Genomic DNA, 20,367 nt, shown 5'->3' on the forward strand with positions numbered 1-20,367 from the left:
TTCTTTCTAAATTTTTCTAACAAAGGAGAATATTCACTACATTTGCTTGACATGCATAGACAATTGCGTTTTTATCTTGACAAATCTAACTCATTACAAAAATCTGACCAATTATTTGTATCATTCTCAGGACCAGAATTGGAAAGATCTGTTTCCAAAGTTACTTTATCTAAATGGTTGAAAGATTATATTTGCTTTATTTATCAACAGAACAAAGCTTCTCTACCATCTAAGGTCAAAGCGCATTCAAGCCGATCAGTTGCAATGTCTGTTGTCTTTCATGCAAGGGCTTCCATGGATGACATTTGTGCAGCAGCAACATGGGCCATTCCTCATACCTTTATCATGCATTACAAACTGGATATGGTCTCCAGGGGGAGAGCTTCCTTTGGGTCAATGGTACTCAGGAATATTCCTTCATAGGGCCTCCCAGGAAACAAAGTAGCTAGGGACTCTGTCCCATCAGTAAGGAATGAATGAAGATTAACAACATCAGATAAAGAAGTTATGTTCTTACCATAACGTTCCATCTGTGTTGTTGATCTTCATTCATTCATTACAACCCACCCGCCATCCCCCACAGAAGGACTCCTGGAGGCCTTTCAGGGCCCAGCCTCCCTCTGTCTGTTTGCAGGAAAGCTTTAATGCCATGGCCCCCAAACTTGTCTTTTAGTCAGCTCAGCTCGAGCTATCTGACAGTTTCAGTGAATTGGAAGTGCCCTGAAGCTCTGGAAGCTGTCTGGCTGTTATATCCTTGGCAGCATATAACCCTTACAGTGAGGGTTACTGCAACAGTGTTCAATCTAACATCTACTGATATGGTAAGATTACTACCTCAGAATAGTACAATTCCACTAGAAATGTGCCAAGTGAAATGCGAAAGTGTATATCAGTGGAAATTTTGCAAAGATGAAACCTACAATGAGATGAACAAAACCAAAAGGCAAAGAAAATTGCAAACAATATGATTTAGAGTAAAATAAAGGGAAACATAACTCCCTCTATGACCCTGTGATCTAGATAGATATAGACATATCTATATGTATAGTTTTTTTTTCTAAGTCAGCTTAATCATGTAGTCATTGGAATTCTTACCCTTAAAGGTAATGTTGTATTTAATTGTCATTTTTACATCCTACCTTACAGGGCCAGTGTTAGCATTTGGGAACCCCCAGCAAATGCCAAGTTGGGGGCCTCCTAGGCATTTCAGTCTAAGTATCACCCTGTCTCTGCCACCTCTCCTAAGCAAACTTTTAGTTCATGCTGCAAACTTTTAGGAATAGTATGCATGGACGGACCTATAGGTACAATGTTCATATTACAACAGCCTGTATACCATGCTATATTGGCCCATCTCACAGAGGGACATTTACAGTTACTAGCATTTAGTTGCAACAATAATACATTACACAAACTCTTTGTGCAGGTCTGGACTTATGTAAAATGGCACCCTAGGCCTACTGTTTCAGCCCTCCCACACACTCTCAATTTCTCCCCTCTGTTTCGCCCATCTTGGGATCCCATACTGTTACATTATTATTTCTTCCTTTTCTCACATTTACCTTACTTTTCAGATTTTTCAAGAAGCTATAACTTTCTATATGCTGTCAAGTGTATTTTAAAGTTTTTTGTTTTTTTTTACACAACATTTTCATCCAATTATGGCTTAAACAGAAATTATGATTAAGGAAATAAATTAATTGTTGCTGTTCAGCTGTAGATGTTCGTCGTCTCCCATTGCTGCAGTCCTGACAAATGGGTACTCCGCTGCCCACCATCGGCCCGAATACCAAAGGGCTAGAACTGGCGTCGGTCACGGGAGCCTGAGACTGACGTAAGTACTAGTCAGTACAAATGCGCATGACCGACGCCATAACCTCAGTCTTTCTTGCCGCATGGTCCTCAGCAGAAGCAGTTTTTGCAAGTGCCGTTCGGCGTTCTGGAACTGTCGGTTTTCGAGTTTCAGACCGGATACCAAGTTGGCTAAGTACCCTGTTGGGAACATTTTTTGTCTTTTTCTTGCCTCAGTTTTGCCGGATGTCAGAAAAAGTTAATAACTGTATTTCTTGTGGGAAACAGATTCCTCATAGGGATTACCATTCACTCTGCATTCCTTGTTTAGGGCCTGAGCACGACATTGTTGGGTGTCGCTTTTGTGCTACTTTTAACAAGCGTACTATTAAACGTCGGTTGGACTGTGCTAGGCTGGTGTTTGGTAAACATTGTAATTATACCATGCCGTCGGATTCTCCAACGACTGGTTCTTCTAAGAAGCGCAAAGATAAGTCTTTGCGGTCCAAACAGGATGAGGCGTCCACTCCGGACGTCGGTTCTGTGGAACCACTGACTGCTTCAGTGGCTCCTTCTGACTGTTTACCAGTGTGTCTAGGGGAACCTTTGTTACTGCAGGAAGTGGCTTCTCCTGTGTTAGGCCAGGCTGAGGGTGCTTCTTTGTTGTCGGTGGCTTCCTCCCCTCATAGGGTAGTTAGACCTCCTCCTTCTCAGGGCAAAGGCCATTCTAAATCTAAGTCTATCCCTGCTGGTGCTAATCCCCAGGGTCCAGCTCCTAGGAAGCACATGTTAAAGATGGCTGAAGATTTGATTACTTTAATTAGGGGTTCCATGCCCCCCCCGTGAAGCGGCCTAGGATAGACACGGAATTGGAGGGTCTGGTTCAGTCTTCCAATGAGTCAGATTCCTCTGTGGAAGAGCTTCAGGATTTCCCTCCCTATTCTGATTCGGAGGCTGAGGACGCTACTCCCTCTGCGTCCCCTCCAGAAGATTTTTCTTTCTCTGAAACTTTGCATTCCATGAGGGAACATTTCCAGTGGGATGGCCAGGATTATTCTGATTCTCGTAAAAGGCTGAGAGAATTCTTGTTTTTACCTCAGCACAGGCCTTTGGCTATTCCCCCTGTACTGGATGTTGTTCAGGATGTATTTTCTGAGGCTGCTCTTAACCCAGATTCTCTGCCCCCTGCCCCAGTTAAACCAGATAGATACTACAGGGTTCCGGAAGCTCACAAGTACTTGTATAAGAGTCCTAGGGCTGATCCAGAAACTATTTCTCAAGGCCCCAAAGGTGTTAAGGCTTCTGTAGTTAAGAATCCGGTTCCTCTGGACAAGGATGCTAGGGCCCTGGATAGGTGGGGTAAAAAACTGTATACCTCTTCTACTTTGGCTATGAGAGCTTTAAATTGTCAATTTCATATGCTCAGGTATCAGAATTATTTGCTAAGTCAATTGAAATGTAAAGTGGATGCTTTGTCTGAAGGTGTTGACTGTAAGGAGCTTCAGGATTTAGTGCATGCTTCAGACCAGGTTGGTAAGCATTCTTTGCAGTGTGGTTTTGATGCTTTACAGGCTTCTTCCAGGGTGGCTGCTACTAGTTCTGTTGTTCGCAGACATGCCTGGCTTAGAGATCAGTCCTTGTCAGAGCATGTTAAGGCTCGCATTATGGATGCTCCTTTGCAATCTGATGTTCTTTTTGGCCCTCCAGTGGAATCAGTTTTGAAAAAAATGGAGGAAAAAGCTAAGTCTATGCAGACGGTAAAGGACTTCTTACAGGTTCAGCCCCCTAAGTTCAGTAGAAATTGGCCTGCTAGGGGATGGTCTTTTCTCTCTTCAGATTTTCATTCTAGGGGCAGGTCGAGGTGTGGTAGAGGTAGGGCTTCCTCTCAGGGCCCTGTTACTTCTAGGCCTTTGAATTCTTTTACCCCTTCTGCTGGGGTGGGCAGGGGTCAGTCCTTTCGGAAGCAGTCCCAATGACCTGTGTCTTCGGCTGCCGGACTCTGCTTTGCTGGCAGATCCTCTAGGAGGAAAACTGGGACTTTTCAAAGGGAATTGGCATTTGGTTACCCAAGACAAATGGGTATTGGACATTATAACTCGAGGCTACAAGTTTTATTTTCACACATTCCCTCCTTTCAAAGGTATGCCGGATGTGCCTCATCAGCAAAGACTGGAAGCGCAGGCACAGATTTTTTCTCTGCTCCGGTTGGGAGCAATACAGGCAGTTCCTTCTGTGGACAGAGGCACGGGGTTTTATTCCCGTCTTTTCTTAGTGCCAAAGAAAGGAAATACTTGGAGGCCCATTCTGGATTTATCCATTCTAAACACCTTTCTGGAAATTCGAAATTCAAGATGTTGACACTGCAGCAGCTGTTGCCTATGCTAGGCAGAGATCACTGGATGGTGACTTTGGATCTCAAGGAGGCCTATCTTCACATTCCTATCAGGCCCAGTTGCAGGAAATTCCTGAGGTTTCGGACTGGGAATTTGCATTATCAGTTCTCTGCATTGCCCTTTGGCTTATCTACTGCGCCCAGGGTATTCACAAAAGTCCTGGCTCCAGTAATAGCTTTTCTTCTCTTAACAGGAATTCAAATTTATCCTTATCTGGACGATTGTTTGATACTGGCTCAGGGCAAGCACGAACTTCTTCGACATCTGCAGTTTGTGATGACAGTTTTCAGATGCCTAGGGTATTCTGTGAACGAAATAAAGTCCAGTCTAGTACCCTCACAGGAGATGTGTTTTCTGGGTGTGAGACTGAATACAGCTACTCAGATGGCATCTCTTACCCCGGACAAACAAAGAAATCTTCACCTATACTTCCAACAGCTATCCGTAATGTCCAGGCTGACTGCAAGGACAGTCCTTCAAGCCTTGGGGTTCATGGCATCTTGCATTCTAGTACTTCCCAATGCCAAACTGCATATGAGGAAGCTACAGTGGTATCTCAAAAGCGTTTGGACTCAACACAGCCACGATTTGGATACTGTCATTCGGATTCTTCCTTGCATTCAGAAAGAATTTGTGTGATGGGCTCAGGAATGTCACCTAAACAAGGGACTCTCTGTGACCCAACCGGCGGCAAGTCAGATATTAACGACAGACACCTCGGAGTCAGCCTGGGGAGCTCATTTCAAAGGAAAATGGATTCAAGACCTTTGGCCCCCGGAGATGCTTCACTTGCATATCAATATGAAGGAGATGCTGGCGGTTCAATTTGCCTTAAAAGCATTCAAGGATCTACTTCGACCGGGACTGGTGTTGATTCGAACAGACAACACAACTGTCATGTGGTACATCAACAAGCAGGGGGGTACTCATTCTTACCCTCTTTGCAGACAAGCAATGCTGTTGTGGGAAACTGCTTTGGATCTGCACATCACTCTTCAAGCACAGTTTCTGCCAGGAGCACAAAATTCGTTAGCAGATGTTCTGAGCAGACAGATGGTGGATCCTCACGAATGGAAGTTGGATCCTCAGGTATTTCGTCAGTTGACCATGGCTTGGGGAACTCCAGACATAGATCTGTTCGCTTCTCCTCTGAATTCCCAACTGCCTCTGTTTTGCACAAGGCTGTTTCATCCGAAAGCCTGGAAAATAGATGCACTATCCTTCAGTTGGAGCAACCTTCACGTGTATGCCTTTCCTCCTCTGCCTCTTCTTCCACAGGTCCTGTTGAAAGTCAGGAGGGACAAACCTTGCATGATCCTTATAGTGCCGGATTGGCCTCGTCAACATTGGTACCCTCTGCTGAGGAGCCTAATTCACGGGACACCTTGGCCATTACTGCGGATTCCTCACTTATTGTCTCAAGAAAACAATCAATGTTAAGTTGTCAATCTCGCCTTCATTCTTGCTTGATGGGTTCGGAGCCGATCCCTCGGCTCCGACTCGGCACTTGCTAAGCTCGAGAGTCACTTTTACCAGCTCGAGGCAGCCCCATATCCCATGATGCAAGGCGGTAAGTACCCAGATCTCGTTTGCCGCTTCGCTGATGAGGTCCTCCTTTTACCAGCTCCTGGTAAGTGATTTGCTACTTTGCTATTTTAGCCCCCTTTAACAAAAAAACCCTTTATTATTAGTTTTAAGTTAGTTTTAAATATTTTCTGACAGAAAATTCCCTGTCTATTCTTATTTTTTTAGTCAAACATTACCCATCCCACCCCCCCCCCCTGTTAGGGTGTGTGTGTGTGTTTCTAGTTATACCTTTTTGGTATATTTAATTTAAATTCTTTGACTGGTGTGTGTGTGTGTTGTGTTGCACCATGTCAAAAGAAAGGGTCTCAGGCTTTAAGAAGTGTGACTCGTGCTGTCAGAAGATGTCTCTGACAGATGGTCACACTTCTTGCCTGTATTGCCTGGGGCCTCTTCACCTGCAGGACTCCTGTGCTATTTGTCATTCTTTCAGCCAGAGAGTCCTGCAGGAAAGAAGAAACAAATTAATACTTAGGGGCCTTCTTAAAACGGAGGGCTCTCCGGCTAAGTCGGCTCCATCCAAGACTGCCAAGTCTTCCAAGGCCCAGGCTTCTGTGTCAAAGCCTGCGGCCTCGGCTCCGACTCGTTCTGAGTCGAGATCGGCTCCGGCTGGAGCCGATTCTGGCTTAACTAAGCCTTCGGCACCGATGGTTATCGGTGCCGAATCTGCATCGACCACTTCGGTGTCGGCTCCGATCGGTTCCGACCACCATGTGGCTCAGGCATCGGTGTCGGCTCCGATCGGCTCCGACACCGTTACTTTTGTGGCTGTATCGGCTCCGGCTGGAGCCGATGCATCGAGGTTACCTGTCGGCTCCGATAAGTTGTCGGCTCCGACAGGTTCAGTAGTTTCATCGGTTCCGATGGCTCCTTCGAGGAAGAGGTCGAGGTCTCCTTCCTTGGAGCCGATATTTTCAGCTCCGGCTTCACCTCTCCTCTCGGAACGGAGCCATCGGAGCCGATCTTCAAGGTCATCCAGGCTTTCTGACCATGACTTAGAGAGAGTGGTCAGTAGATTACTTAAGTCACAGGCACTGGCCCAAATGTTACATAGTCCGTCTCAACAGAAAGACTATTGGTCCACACCCCATTGCAGTTCCTCCTTCAACTCTACCCCAGAGCTTGGAGTTGGAGTCTTCGGGAATGGTTACTGCTACGGCTGAGGGACGGATACCCCTTCTGTTCCTTCAGCCTCTACTCTTATCTCCTCTTCGAGACCTTCCTTAGAGGGATTCGGTGGCCGGGCTTCCATGGTCTCCTCCGAGGGGGTGAGTGGCATCGGACCCTTGTCCGAGCCCGCTCTTCCCCTTGGAGCCTCGGCCTTGGTGAGCTCGGCTCCGACATCTGCCTCGGAGACTTCCCTTCGGTGGTCCCTGGAGTTCCTAGCTCTTGAACAGGTTCTCTCGGACCTGCCTGGGAGGGAGCATTCGAGGTGATGAAGAGTGTGCTGGCCACGGGTATCAGCCAGCAGTCTGTTCCCTTAGCTCCTCCCTCTATAGTGCCTGTTGACATCTCTGCCACTTCTCTTGCTACAGGACCCAGAGATCCTCCGCCTCAGGTTTCCCCATTGGGAATTTCCCCTCTTCCGAGGATTCTCCTGATGTTTCGGAGATCCTCCTAGGAAGAGGACTTGTAAGAGGAAACATGTAGACTCCCCGAGTCTAGCACTTCAGATACTGACTTTGATGAGTCAGAGGGATCCCCAAGATCCCCTCTGAGGATGTCTCCTTCTCAGACATCCTAGAACTCCTTAGACAGAGGGAAACTGGCCCACCAATAATCCCTCTGAGGATGAGTCAGTATACCTAGAGGCGTTTGGATCTCGGCCCTCCACCTCCTGGGTGTCTCCGCCTTTCGACCCCCTTATGCAGGTTATTGCCCGAAAGGCGTGGGCTGCTCCTGACTCTGTAGAGCCAGTCCCTAGGAGGCCTTCAAAATTTATCACTGCCCCGTGTGACAAGCAATTCCTCACTAAGGGTGTCCCCGCTGATGCCATGGTGGTGGCTGCTGCCACCAAGAAGGAACTTGAAGATCCTTCCGTGCCGTCCATCCTCCTAATAAGGACTCTAGGACCATGGATAGGTACGGTGGCGGATGTTTTCCTCAGCGACCTTTGCTATGCGTTGCTGAATTACCTATGTCACTTCACCAGACTCCAAAGGGATATCCTTAAGGAGCTAGGTGATGTTGTTCAGGATCCTACAGCTGCAGGAGCTCAGGAAAAAATTGCTTCGCAGCTAGGAACCCTTAATTCCATTGCAAACTCCTCCATGCGGCTAATATCATATGCTGCTGATGGAGAGTAGGGCGCAGGTACAGGTGTGGCTCTTAGACGCCAAGCCTGGATGCGGCTATGTGACTTTGCAGATCCCTTTAAGGCATCCTTCACAAATTCTCCCTTTGATGGGTCAGCTTTGTTTGGCCCTCAAGTGAAGGAAACTTTGACCAGGTGTGAGCAGGACGGCAAGACTCTTTCTGCCGTAGGAGTCCGTTTTTCCACCCCTTCTAGACCTTACCCCAAAGGACAGAAAGGTGGCAAAATGTGGTTCCACAAATCCCAAGGAGTCACGCCGGATTCACGTGGTCAGTTTACCCCTAGAGGCAGAGGGGTAACAAGAGACGCCGCTCTAGAGGCTGAAGGGGTCCAAAAAACCAGGGAAACAGAGAGCCTCTCTCTGACAAGCCCTTTCAGCATCCCTGAGATATTGCCCGGCTGTCCCTCCTTGGAGGCAGTCGGGGGAAGATTATCACTGTACCCAGAAGCCTGGCATTCCCTCACTCAAGACAGATGGGTACAGTCGATCATATCCAAGGGTTACATAATTCCTTTCGAGGAAAGTCCTTTCCCCTCAAATTCCCTTCCAGATGTACCACCGGGAAATTGCAGAGTTAGAAGTCTCAAAACTACTGCAAAAGAGCCATTCAGCCAGTTACAACAGACCATTCAGAGCCGGAATCTACTCAAGGTTCTTTTTGGTCCCCAAAAAGACGGGAGACTGGAGACCAATATTGGATCTCAGCAGACTCAACAAGTCTGTGAGGAAGACAAGATTCCGAATGGTCACTCTTCAGTCAATTCTGCCCTTCTTACAGAAGGACAACTGGATGTGCTCAATAGATCTTCAGGATGCGTACTATCACATCAAAATTCACAGACGCTCCAGGAGATTTCTCCGCTTCGGCTGGGGTCCAGTCATTTCCAGTTCAGAGCCCTGCCCTTTGGTCTCACTACAGCCCCCAGAGTGTTCACCAAATGCATGGCAGTGGTCACGGCTCACCTGAGACGTCAAGGATTCCAGGTGTTTCTGTATCTCGACGACTGGCTCCTGTCAGCCACCACCAGGCATCAGCTTATTCAAGCCAGGGATTACACAATAAATCTTTGTTCTCATTTGGGCATCTCGATCAACTTCGAAAAGTCATCCTTATCGCCCTGCCAGTCTATTACTTTCATAGGCGCAAACTTAAACACTGTTCGAATGTCAGCTACCCTTACAGATCAAAGAGTTTCAGACATTCAGAGTCATGTCAGGATCATTCTGGCCAACAAGAAAGTACAGGCCAGAATGGTTCTAAAGGTATTAGGCCTCATGGCTGCGGCCATTACTCTTCTTCCCCTGGCTCGATTCTACATGCCTTCTTCAGTGGATGCTGTTCACACAGTGGTCATACCAACAACTTCCAATGCGTCACCAGATTCTGGTGACACAGACTTGCAAAGATCATCTTGCTTGGTGGATCACATCTCCTCAGGTTCACCAAGGCAGACACTTTGTACCCCCATCCCCGATAGCCACTGTCACCACGGATGCCTCCCTGATCGGGTGGGGGGGTCATTATCAGGGCAGGATGGTTCATGGGACGTGGCAGCCGCTCGAGTACCATCTGCACATAAATGTCCTGGAGATGAGAGCAGTGCTTTTAACGTTGCAAGCCCTCAACGACTTTCTTCCCGTAGGGACAATTGCAGTCCACACAGACAACATGTCTGTAGTTTGGTATATCAACAAACAGGGCGGAACCAAGTCCTACCCCTTGTGTCGAGAAGCGCTCAGACTATGGCAATGGGCGATCTCCTCTCATCGGTTTCTGGTAGCAATGCATATCCCTGGGAAAACCAACATTGTAGCGGACAGATTGAGCAGAGCTATTCTCATGCCTCACGAGTGGTCTCTCAAGCAATCTATAGCGGAAGAGATATTTCTGGAATGGGGTCGTCCATGTTGCGATCTTTTTGCTACTCCCCAAAACAGCAAATGCCCAGACTTCTTCTGTCTCTTCCTCTACCAGGCCAACCCGCCAGAGATGCTCTGACCCAGGATTGGCCCCAGGGACTTCTTTATGCCTTCCCTCCATTTCCTCTGATCCCTCAAGTTATCCAGAAAGCTACCGTTTTGAGAGCCAAATTGATTCTCATTGCCCCTTACTGGCCTCGACAAGTTTGGTTCCCGTTCCTCCATCGTCACCTTTTGGTGCAGCCGTGGCATCTGGACCCAGTGCCAGATCTTCTGATTCACCAATCCGGTCAGCTGCACCGGTCTATCCCTTCTCTCAACCTCACAGCATGGTTGCTCCACTTCCTTCCTTAGCCAGGCTTCCTTTGATCTCTAACCCAGTTATAGACATCATAGTAGCTTCTTTAAAATCCTCTACCAGGAGGATTTATACAAGCAAATGGAAACGTTTCTCTTATTGGGCTAAGGCCAAGAATATTGATCCTTTCACTGCCCCTGTTCAGGCAGTCCTGGACTTCTTAGCAGAGATTTTTCATGCAGGCTCCTCTTCTTCCACAGTCAGAGTTCAATTGGCTGCTATCTCCAACTTTCATGTCGGGGTCGCAGATCATAATATTATGTCCCATAGGCTCTGCAGGGCCTTCTTGAAAGGAATTTTCCTACTAAAGCCTCCAATCAGGAATCCTCCTCCTCAGTGGGATCTAAATTTAGTGCTGACATCCTTGATTCTTCCCCCTTCGAGCCAGCTGTTTCTTGTTCCCTGAAATTTCTTTCTTGGAAAACTTTATTCCTAGTGGCTATTACATCGGCCAGGAGGGTGTCTGAACTTCATGCTCTATCGGTTCGACCCCTATTTGGTTTTTCACAAAGACAGAGTATCTTTGAGAACTAATCCGACCTTTTTGCCTAAGGTCGCTTCAAAGACCAATTTGAATCAATCCATTGATCTCCCTGTATTTTTCCCAAACTATTCAGACAGAGCTGAACAAAAACTACATTATCTTGATGTCCACCGTCAACTCAGATATTATTTGGACAGAACAAAAAAATTTAGAAAATCTGATCAACTTTTTGTTTCCTATGCGGATAATAAGAAAGGCCTTCCTGTTTCTAAAGTGACCTTGTCCAGATGGCTTTCTTCAGTCATCTCTGAAATTTATCTGCTCAGGGGAAAACAGCTGTGCTCAAAACCTAAAGCACATTCAACTAGGAGCTTAGCTACTTCTGCAGCCTTTCAAGCTAGACTTCCTTTAGACACTATTTGTGCAGCGGCCACTTGGGCCACTCCTCACACTTTTGTTTCCCATTACAAATTGGACTTGGCCTCCAGGGACAGAGCCAGTTTTGGCTCTACAGTCCTCAAGAGTCTGTTCCATTGAACCACCCAGGATAGAGGTGCTAGGGACGCGGTCCCATCAAGCAAGAATGAAGGCGAGATTGACAACTTAACATTAAGAAGTTATGTACCTACCATAACGTTCCATGTTAGTTGTCTTCTCTCGCCTTCTTTCTTGCGACCCTCCCTCCTTCCCCCAGGCCTGGACAGACCTTGTTATAAGAAATTATATGCTGAAGACCATTCAGACCTGGTCCTTCTTCCATCCTGTAAGTTTTCTTTCTTCCTTTTGGAAGTGTTTTATGCTTGGTGCTATTGCCCTTTGTCATCAAACGAGATCTGGGTACTTACCGCCTTGCATCATGGGATATGGGGCTGCCTCGAGCTGGTAAAAGTGACTCTCGAGCTTAGCAAGTGCCGAGTCGGAGCCGAGGGATCGGCTCCGAACCCATCAAGCAAGAAAGAAGGCGAGAGAAGACAACTAACATGGAACGTTATGGTAGGTACATAACTTCTTATTTTCTCAATGTCAGGGTGCAATCCCTACATCTGACAGCCTGGCGCATTCAGTTTTAGAGGATGAGGGCCTTCAGCTCCCTCAACATGTTTTGGATGTCCTTTTGGAAGCCAGGCGTCCTAGTACTCGGAAAGTTTATGCTGATAAATGGAAGAGATTTTTTCTTTGGAGTTCAGCTACAGGCCTTGATGTCACGTTGCCTAATTTGAGTTGTACTTTGCAATATTTGACTATGTTACTGGACAAGGGTTTGTCCTTCTCTTCTATAAAAGTGCATGCTGCGGCTATTTCTGCTCACTATGATGGTGATCCTCCTTTATTTTCACATCCTTTGCTTAAACAGTTTCTTAGAGGGGCAAAGAATATAAGACCCCCACGAAGGGCTCCTACTCCTGCCTGGGATCTTAATTTTGTTTTGGAAAAGCTGACTCTGCCTCCTTTTGAACCTGCAGCTACGGCTGAATTGAAGTTGTTGTCCTGGAAGACTGCTTTTTTATTGGCTGTTACTTCTGCTAGAAGGGTGTCTGAATTACAGGCTCTCATGGCAGTGGAACCTTTTCTGATTTTTCACCAGGACAGAGTTTCCTTGCGTACTAATCCTACTTTTCTTCCTAAGGTGGTTTCTAATGTGGCTTTGAACCAATCTATACATTTGCCTACTTTTTATGCTAACCCCCAAAATGAAGGGGAAAGGGTTTTGCATTCATTGGATGTGCATAGGCAGTTACGGTATTATTTGTTCAGAACCAATGAGTTCCGGAGATCTCAGCAGTTATTTGTTTTGTTTGCTGTGGCTTCAAGTGGGAAAGCTGTCTCGAAACAAACTATTTCCAAATGGATCGGCCATTGTATTGCTTTTTGTTACTCTCATCATGGTAAGGAGGTTCCAGTTGGGATCAGGCCTCATTCTACTAGGGCTACGGCCACCTCTACTGCTTTTTTGAGAGGGGTAGCTACGAAAGACATTCTAGAGGCAGCTACTTGGAGTTCTGTACATACCTTTACAAAGCATTATCATTTGCCTCTTTATTCTAGGACTAGGGCTGGGTTTGCCACTGCTGTCTTACAGGGCATGTCTGCAGCTCCTCCTGCTATTTAGTTGGCCAGCCTCCCTTTTTCCGTTGCTCTGGGATTCTACCCATTTGTCAGGACTGCAGCAATGTGAGACGACGAACATAGTACAGTTTTGTACCTACCATAAATGTAGATGTTCGAGGATCTCCATTGCTGCAGTCCTATTTTCCCTCCCTCCTTCCCCCTTTTTCTTTTTAGATTGGGTTTTTTTGGGTGGTGTTTTCTTTTTTGCATTCTGATGTCTGAGGCAAGAAAGACTGAGGTTATGGCGTCGGTCATGCGCATTTGTACTGACTAGTACTTACGTCAGTCTCAGGCGCCCGTGATCGACGCCAGTTCTAGCCCTTTGGTATTCGGGCCGATGGTGGGCAGCGGAGTACCCATTTGTCAGGACTGCAGCAATGGAGATCCTCGAACATCTACACTTATGGTAGGTACAAAACTGTACTTTTTCCTTGCATCCTTTCAACACCCTTTCCCTGAACAAGACAGCACAGTAATAAACATTTAGGAAATAACTCAAATAAGCCAGACCCAATGAAGCCATAGCATTATAGATGCTCTGGGATGCATTTTAGAGCATTTTCCCAGCCTTTTAATCAAATGGTGGCCTAAACAAAAATCACTAATAAGAAAAGAATTTTAGTCTTACTTTTTTTTTCTTTCAAGGAAGACATAAGTTGTGCCTAAAGCTTAATGTTCAGTGTTGTTAAAATAGTAGCTCACAATAAACTAACAAGCCAGTTGTTGTGAGGATACACAGGTCCTATCTGGGAATACTGGCTGTCCTCCTAACCCTTCCAAAAAAGACAGTCACTGCCTATGCATTTCTGTGATGAAAGCAGAGGTTTATATTGCCACAGTCATGTATTTCAAGTGTCTGCTGACATACATAGCATGTCTCATCACTCCTCACCCCTAACCCCCCAAAGGTAGTCAGCTGTATATGTTCCTGATGTATGACTGTGAAAGTGAAAAAAATAATTACAGTAATATATTCTAATTTGTTGCTGCTAGATAGTAAACTTCCCCTACTCAAACTGTAGTAACCTTTTTTGTATACCTTTGAGGTCTGTGATAAAAGTAAAAGAAACAATTACCACACTGGCCTCAGCCCGAACACAAGCTATAATGACTTCTTGTACACACCTCTATGGTTTGACTGTGATGGAAATTAAATAAGTAATAAGCACACAATCCCCAGGCCCCCCATATAACCTATAGAAGCTTTCTGTACAGACACTTCTGAGCAGGGATGGTTTTAGAATGGGTGCGGTTGAGAGCAGAGGCCATTATCAGCTTTATCCTAAGAGGGTTGTATAACAGTCCTGTGCAGGTTAAAGAGTGTAATCAGAAAATTAATACATTTTTCTCCTCACTTTTCCCAACCAGCAACAGCTTTTAGGTTCATAGGTTCATACTAGGCTATCTGCCCTAGGGCATTTATAAGCCTAGCCAGAGTGTGTTTGGCTTTCGCCACCCATTTTAAATTAATTTTGCTATGCCCTTTTTCGAGGTTAGTATACTGTGCCTCTGTCTAACAGTGACACAGAAGTGATACCCGGGGTAAACCTACGATCTCCCATCCACTCATCAAGATTCCTCTTGAAGAGAGTCAGTGAGGGACTCTGCCTAACATGGACTGGGATTTTATTCCAGAGTGAAGGAGTGCTGAGATTCAAGTCTCTCGAGCATGTGGCTCGATGGGATTTGGATTTCTGAGGTGCAGCATGTCCATTAATTCTGGATTGGACATGGCTTTATACGTCAGGCACAGATCGCCTCTGAGCAGGCGGTATGCCACTGAGTAGAGCTGGAGTTTCTTTAACCGGGCAGCATATGGCATCTGTTTGAGCCCTTTGATCCTCTTGGTGAGGTACTTTTGGGGTCTTTCCAGTTGCTGCAGGTGTCTGGTAAGGTACATCCCAAAAGGGGCATTGTACTCAATTATGGGCCTGATGAGGGATGAGTAAAGAGGCACGATGACCTCCCCTGATCTAGATGTGAATCCCTTCATGATTAGGTGGGCTATATAAAATGTTTTTCTAACCACTTTGGCCATGTGGTTGTCAAATGAGAGATTGCTATTAACTAGGGTCCCCAGGTCCCTAATTACTTCTTCTGTACTTAATGGATTACCACCTATGTGGTAATTTGTGGGCACTTTGTTTTTGCCAAAGGGGATGACTATACACTTTTTGGCGTTTAGCTTGAGGCCATGGCTCTGGCACCAGTTGTCTGTTTCTATGATGCCCCTTTGGAGGATGCTTGTGTCAGCTGGAGAGTCAATTATGGCACCCAGTTTGCAGTCATCTGCGAACTTGGTCAGCCACAGTCCTTCCGTGTTGGCCTGTACCTCTGAGAAATATATACCGAACAAGAGAGGTCCCAGGACTGAGCCTTGTGGGATGCCACTTGTAACTGGTTTGGAGTCTGACATGGCTCCAGCAATTCTAGCCATGTGGGTTCTGTCCTTGAGCCAGTTTGCAACCCATCTAGTGATATAGGGGTTTATATTTAAGCTGGTGAGCTTATCTATAATGCCCGAGTGGGGTATTGTATCAAAGGCTTTTGTGAGGTCCAGGTAGGCTGTGTGAACCTCCTTCCCCTCATCAATGGCCTTGGTGACTGTTTCAAAGAAATTGACCAGGTTTAAGAGGCAGGATCTGCCCTTAACAAAGCCGAACTGGGTAGGATCCAGTGTCTGTAGGTCCCCAATATCTTTATTTATGAGGTCCATGATGATCCTTTCCATAGCTTTGCAGACCAAGCTAGTCAGGCTTATGGGGCGATAGTTTCCAGGATCCGTTGAGGCACCACCTTTGTGGAGAGGGACCACTGTTGCTGTACGCCACTCTTTGGGTACATATCCTGTAGTAAGGCTAAGATTGAACAGTAGTTTTATGTTTGGGTTTAGCTCTTCTTGGAGTTCATGTAGGATGCAGCCCAGGACACCGTCTGGTCCCATTGATGCTGTGTTTTTTGCTTTGGAGAGGGCGGCTCTTACCTGAGCATCTGAGATGTCAGGGGTGGCAGCACTCTGCTGGGATAGATATTTGCCCTTTTGGTGGGGGGGGGGGGTTGCGCTGAACCTGTCATCTAGCATGTTGGCAATGTCTGTGGGTTCTGTGTATTTTTTGTCATTTTGGACTAATTCTGAGCATATCTGGGAATTCCCACCCAGGTTACTAACATAACTAAAGAAAGCCTTGTGATTATCCTTAGTGTCCTGTGCAATTTTTCTCTCGAAGCTGGCCTTAGACGATTTTATGAGTGCCGATAGTTTTTTGCTAATACTGATCAAAGATGCCTTCCCTTTTTGGGATTTTGCTCTATCATGTAGTAGCTTCCTCCTTCTATTGTATGGTTTGTTTATGGCTGGGGTCCACCAGACAGGACGTCTGCCTTTGGAGGATTGGGTCTTGGTTTTGTTTGGGAATGCATGATCCATGCATTCCTGAAGGTGTTCATAGAATGCGTTTATAAAGGATTCTGCGGTCTGGGCCGTATTTTCCACAGGCCCGGGGGCTTTGAAGGATTCCTCCTCGGTTTTGAGGAGTGTGAAATTTGCTTTAGAGAAGTTTTTCACTGTGGTTTTCTGGGCAGGGGGTGGGGTTGGGATGTGAATATCCAGTGAGATTAGTTTATGGTCTGATCTTACCAGTGAGGGATACACTTCTGGTCTGGAGCATAAAGTCCCCATGTTGGTGATGATCAGGTCTAGTATGTTTTCCCCTCTTGTGGGAGTGGTAACAAGTTGTTCCATAGCATTTGAGTTTATAAATTCTAGGAAACTTTGGGCTAGGGTGTTGGAGCTTGAGTAATGCTCCCAGTCTATGTTTGGCTAGTTGAAGTCGCCTAATATAATGGTGTTTGGAGAGACCTTCATATTTTCCAGTGTTCTCAGGAAGGCCGAGTGGGGTTCCTGGGTTTGGGAGGGTGGTCTGTAGCAGGCTATAAACTGGAAGGCAGTTTTACCCACTGTTAGTTGCACATGGATAGTCTCTGATGCTTTGTGCTGTGCCACCAACCTGGAGGTGTGGGTATATTTGACGAATATTGATACTCCCCCTCCTTTTGTGGTTCGGTCCAAGTTTTGGGGCTGAAAAGCATGGTATGAAGTATAACCTGGTAGTGCTGGGGTGCTCTCGGGAGCCTTGAACCAGGTTTCCGTTACTGCACAGATATCGATGTTCTCCATGCTAAGGAGAGTTTCGAGTGCGTGCATCTTGAGGTTTAGACTTCTGGCATTGAGTAACATTACTCTTAGGCCTCCACATAGTCAGGAATGATTAAGGGAGCATCCCATATCCATTTATCCAGCTTGGAGAGTGGAGTCCATCAGACTCCTAGAAGATTTAAGTGTCTGAATGTTGTATGATATATTTTATGCCTTACTTTTGAAATATAATTACTTGTTAGCTTAGCTACATTTTTAACTGATACCCTGAAGAATAATGTATGTGTCTTGGCATTATTGGGTGTGTGCATTGATAAGAATCAGTTATATTTTTACACACATGCATAAGCTATAGCAGTACTAGTTTTGTACTTATTTCAGCAAATAGAAATAGAAATATAAATACATTGTGCAACACTAGTATTGCCACACCAGATAAGTGACTACTGTTTAGCTGTCATCAAACAGCAACAGGGGTAAGTGACGATTATTTATCTTATTGAGGAGTAATGCATACTTGTCATGGTCTCTGATTTCACAGACCTTCCCTGATTTGTTCCTAACTTTGCTCTGTCCTTTGTAAAAAGTTTGATTTACTAGTAAATCATTCAGGATTACAGACAAATTAGTAAATCCAGACATCAGAGTTTTATACTTCTTATTGTCCAAAAAGTGCAGATTGATGTAAAAGGTGTTATTCTTTTAACTTTTTACATGAAGTAATACTTAAAACGTGTTTCTGATTTTGACCTTTGGTATGATATTATTTCTGGCTTGTCCCAGAATTCTTGAGCAAAGAAGCTGGGAGTTATAATTTATGGTTCTGCCAGCATTTATAAAATTCCATGAAATAGAAAAACATTCCTAAAAGATCAGAAGGATCAACTCTTCTTAAAATCCAAGGGATGCAATGAGATCATAGGATCATAAGAAGTTACTAGGCTAATGGCCCTAGGGCCCTTACAGGCCTAGCCAAGTTTTACCCTTATTTCCACAATCAGCACCTCTTGCCCTTGTCCAAGAGGGACACAGGTGGAACCCCCAGGGTGAATTAACAGTTACCAATCCAATCATCCAGATTGCATTTGAAGATGGCCAGTGAGGTTGTCTGTTCCAAAGGTGTGGAAACCTCTGGGAGACAAATCTGTCCCTCCAGCAGGTTCTATTAATGTCACATACCAGGTTAAGGTCTTTAGAGCAAGTAACCCATGTACCATTTGACTTGCAGATATGCAGCATTTCCAGTAAAGCAGAATCAGAGATTGCCTTATATGCAAGGCAGAGATCATCTCTGAGTAGTCTGTATGAAACAGAATAAAATGACAGTTATTTCAGAAGATCCACTTAGGACAGTTGCTAAAGACATTGAATTTTCCTTGTGAGGAACCTTTGTGGTATCCCCATTTGCTGCAGATGCTTGGAAAGGTACATACCAAAAGGGAGATCAGTCTCTCTGGGTTGTTGATCTTTTTAGTGCTTCTCTTGTTTATGTTCTTTATCATCCCTGCTCGGGTTAAAGAGTTGTTGTTGTGTCTTTCAGCTTTTCCCGGTTAGGGGTCACCACAGCGGAACTCCGGTCCGTTAATGATTGGCAGTAGATTTTTACATGCTGAGTTGCCAGCTCTGACGCACAACCTTCAACCAAGGTACACCCATTCACACATGTCTCCACGCATAAGACGCTCTAGCTGAGAATCGAACTGGAAAGCGTCTTACTGTGAGGCAACAACGCTACCACAGCACCACCACCGCAGTCCTGTTCAGGTTAAAGAGTGCAATCAGGAAATTAACACATTTTTTCTTCAAATTTTTCCCCAACCAGCCATAGCTTTTATGGGGCCCCCACACAATTAAGGATGATTAAGGGGCCCACTGCAGCCACAGGTATTGCAGGTACCTAAAGCTGGCTATACTGTTAGTGGAGAGAATGTCCACCAGCTGAGTTTAACTGAGTGAGGGGCAAGTATGTCAGTGGTAAAATGTTTATAGCAATTGTGAAGCCTGTTACATGATAAAACACTGTTACTGTAACTTGAGATATCTTTGAATTTTAAAGGAGATATAAATAAAAGTTATTACCTACCTGGTTTACTAAGCATACAAGATTGCTGTACTAGCTTTTCATGTTTTTACAGACGTTACAAAATAACAAGATAAATTAACTTGCTGTGGTTTGAGGCCCCCCAGCAACTGCAGGGTTTGCTGGTGCCTAAAGCCGGCTATTCTACCTTATTCAATATAAACATGAAATCTCACAAGCAGAAAGAAAATAGCAGTTAAGAATTTATAAAGTGCTTTACATATTTGAGGTTTTACATTGTATAACTTGCTTTCTTAATCTTGGATTTTCTGTTGTGATGTAGAAAGAACATTTTGAATTTTAATAATAAAATGTCTGATCTCTAGGACTACTAAGTGTGGAACCACTAGAGAATCACACTCTTACTGCTTCCCAAGCAATAGAGATCTGTCAAACAGTTGGTTCCAGGATAGCAACAGTAACCGAGACCAGAATTTCAATGAAGTATGGTTATGAAAACTGCAGGTAAACAATATTTTAATATCATTGATTTATTATTGAAAACATTTTGCTGACTTGTGCATTAGGTTGTACTTATTTTTTAATAATATTTCTTTACATATTAACTACACATGCAAAACTATCATTTAAAAATGACAATTCTTATAAATCCTGAGTGGTTAATGTCAGTAATTATGCCTTGGTATTACTTATCATTCAGAATATGTTTCTTAACCAGGGTCTCAGAGCTGCAAGATTGTAATTTATCTTTTTGGGGGAAAGTGACATTAATAAAAGTCTTTAGTTTTGGCAATTTTGGGGCAGGAGATTTATTTATGGCTATGTCTTATGTTATGTGGATTTATATGATTCTCTGCTTGATGATGTTATGCCATTTTATCTATTACATCAGTCTAAGTCCTCTTTTGCAGTTGAGTTTTACAAACAGTGACTGCATTTATTTTAGTTATGATATATGTGATCATTATCCCATGAAAAGCATTAATCTAGTAATCAAATCTGCCTCCAGGTCTTGTTCCAAATCTGTATTTTGTATCCCTTCTTCTAATTGACCATTTAGTAGGCTACATATCAGCTACCTTGGATAACAAAAGAAGCTAAGAGAAAAATAAACACTTTCTGCTTATGAGTGCTTATTGTTAATCAGCATAATGAATAATTTATTACAAATGTATGCCTTTCTCAAAATGCCTTGCATTAAAAACATGCATTTTCC

General features: G+C 44.8%; 1 protein-coding gene across 2 annotated transcripts in view; it reads left to right on the plus strand.

Moving 5' to 3' along the window:
- LOC122811177 overlaps positions 1-20,367 on the plus strand; it is a 3,180,768-nt gene that overhangs the window by 2,172,373 nt on the left and 988,028 nt on the right. For both annotated transcript variants that reach the window (XM_044082849.1, XM_044082848.1), the window contains exon 15: positions 19,517-19,655. In XM_044082849.1, coding sequence (XP_043938784.1) covers positions 19,517-19,655 — 139 coding nt within the window. The remainder of the gene's footprint in view (positions 1-19,516; positions 19,656-20,367) is intronic.

The sequence above is a fragment of the Protopterus annectens genome, chromosome 9.part0 (genome assembly GCF_019279795.1).
Source record: "Protopterus annectens isolate FY-2018-M chromosome 9.part0, PAN1.0, whole genome shotgun sequence".
Classification (NCBI taxonomy): domain Eukaryota; kingdom Metazoa; phylum Chordata; order Ceratodontiformes; family Protopteridae; genus Protopterus; species Protopterus annectens.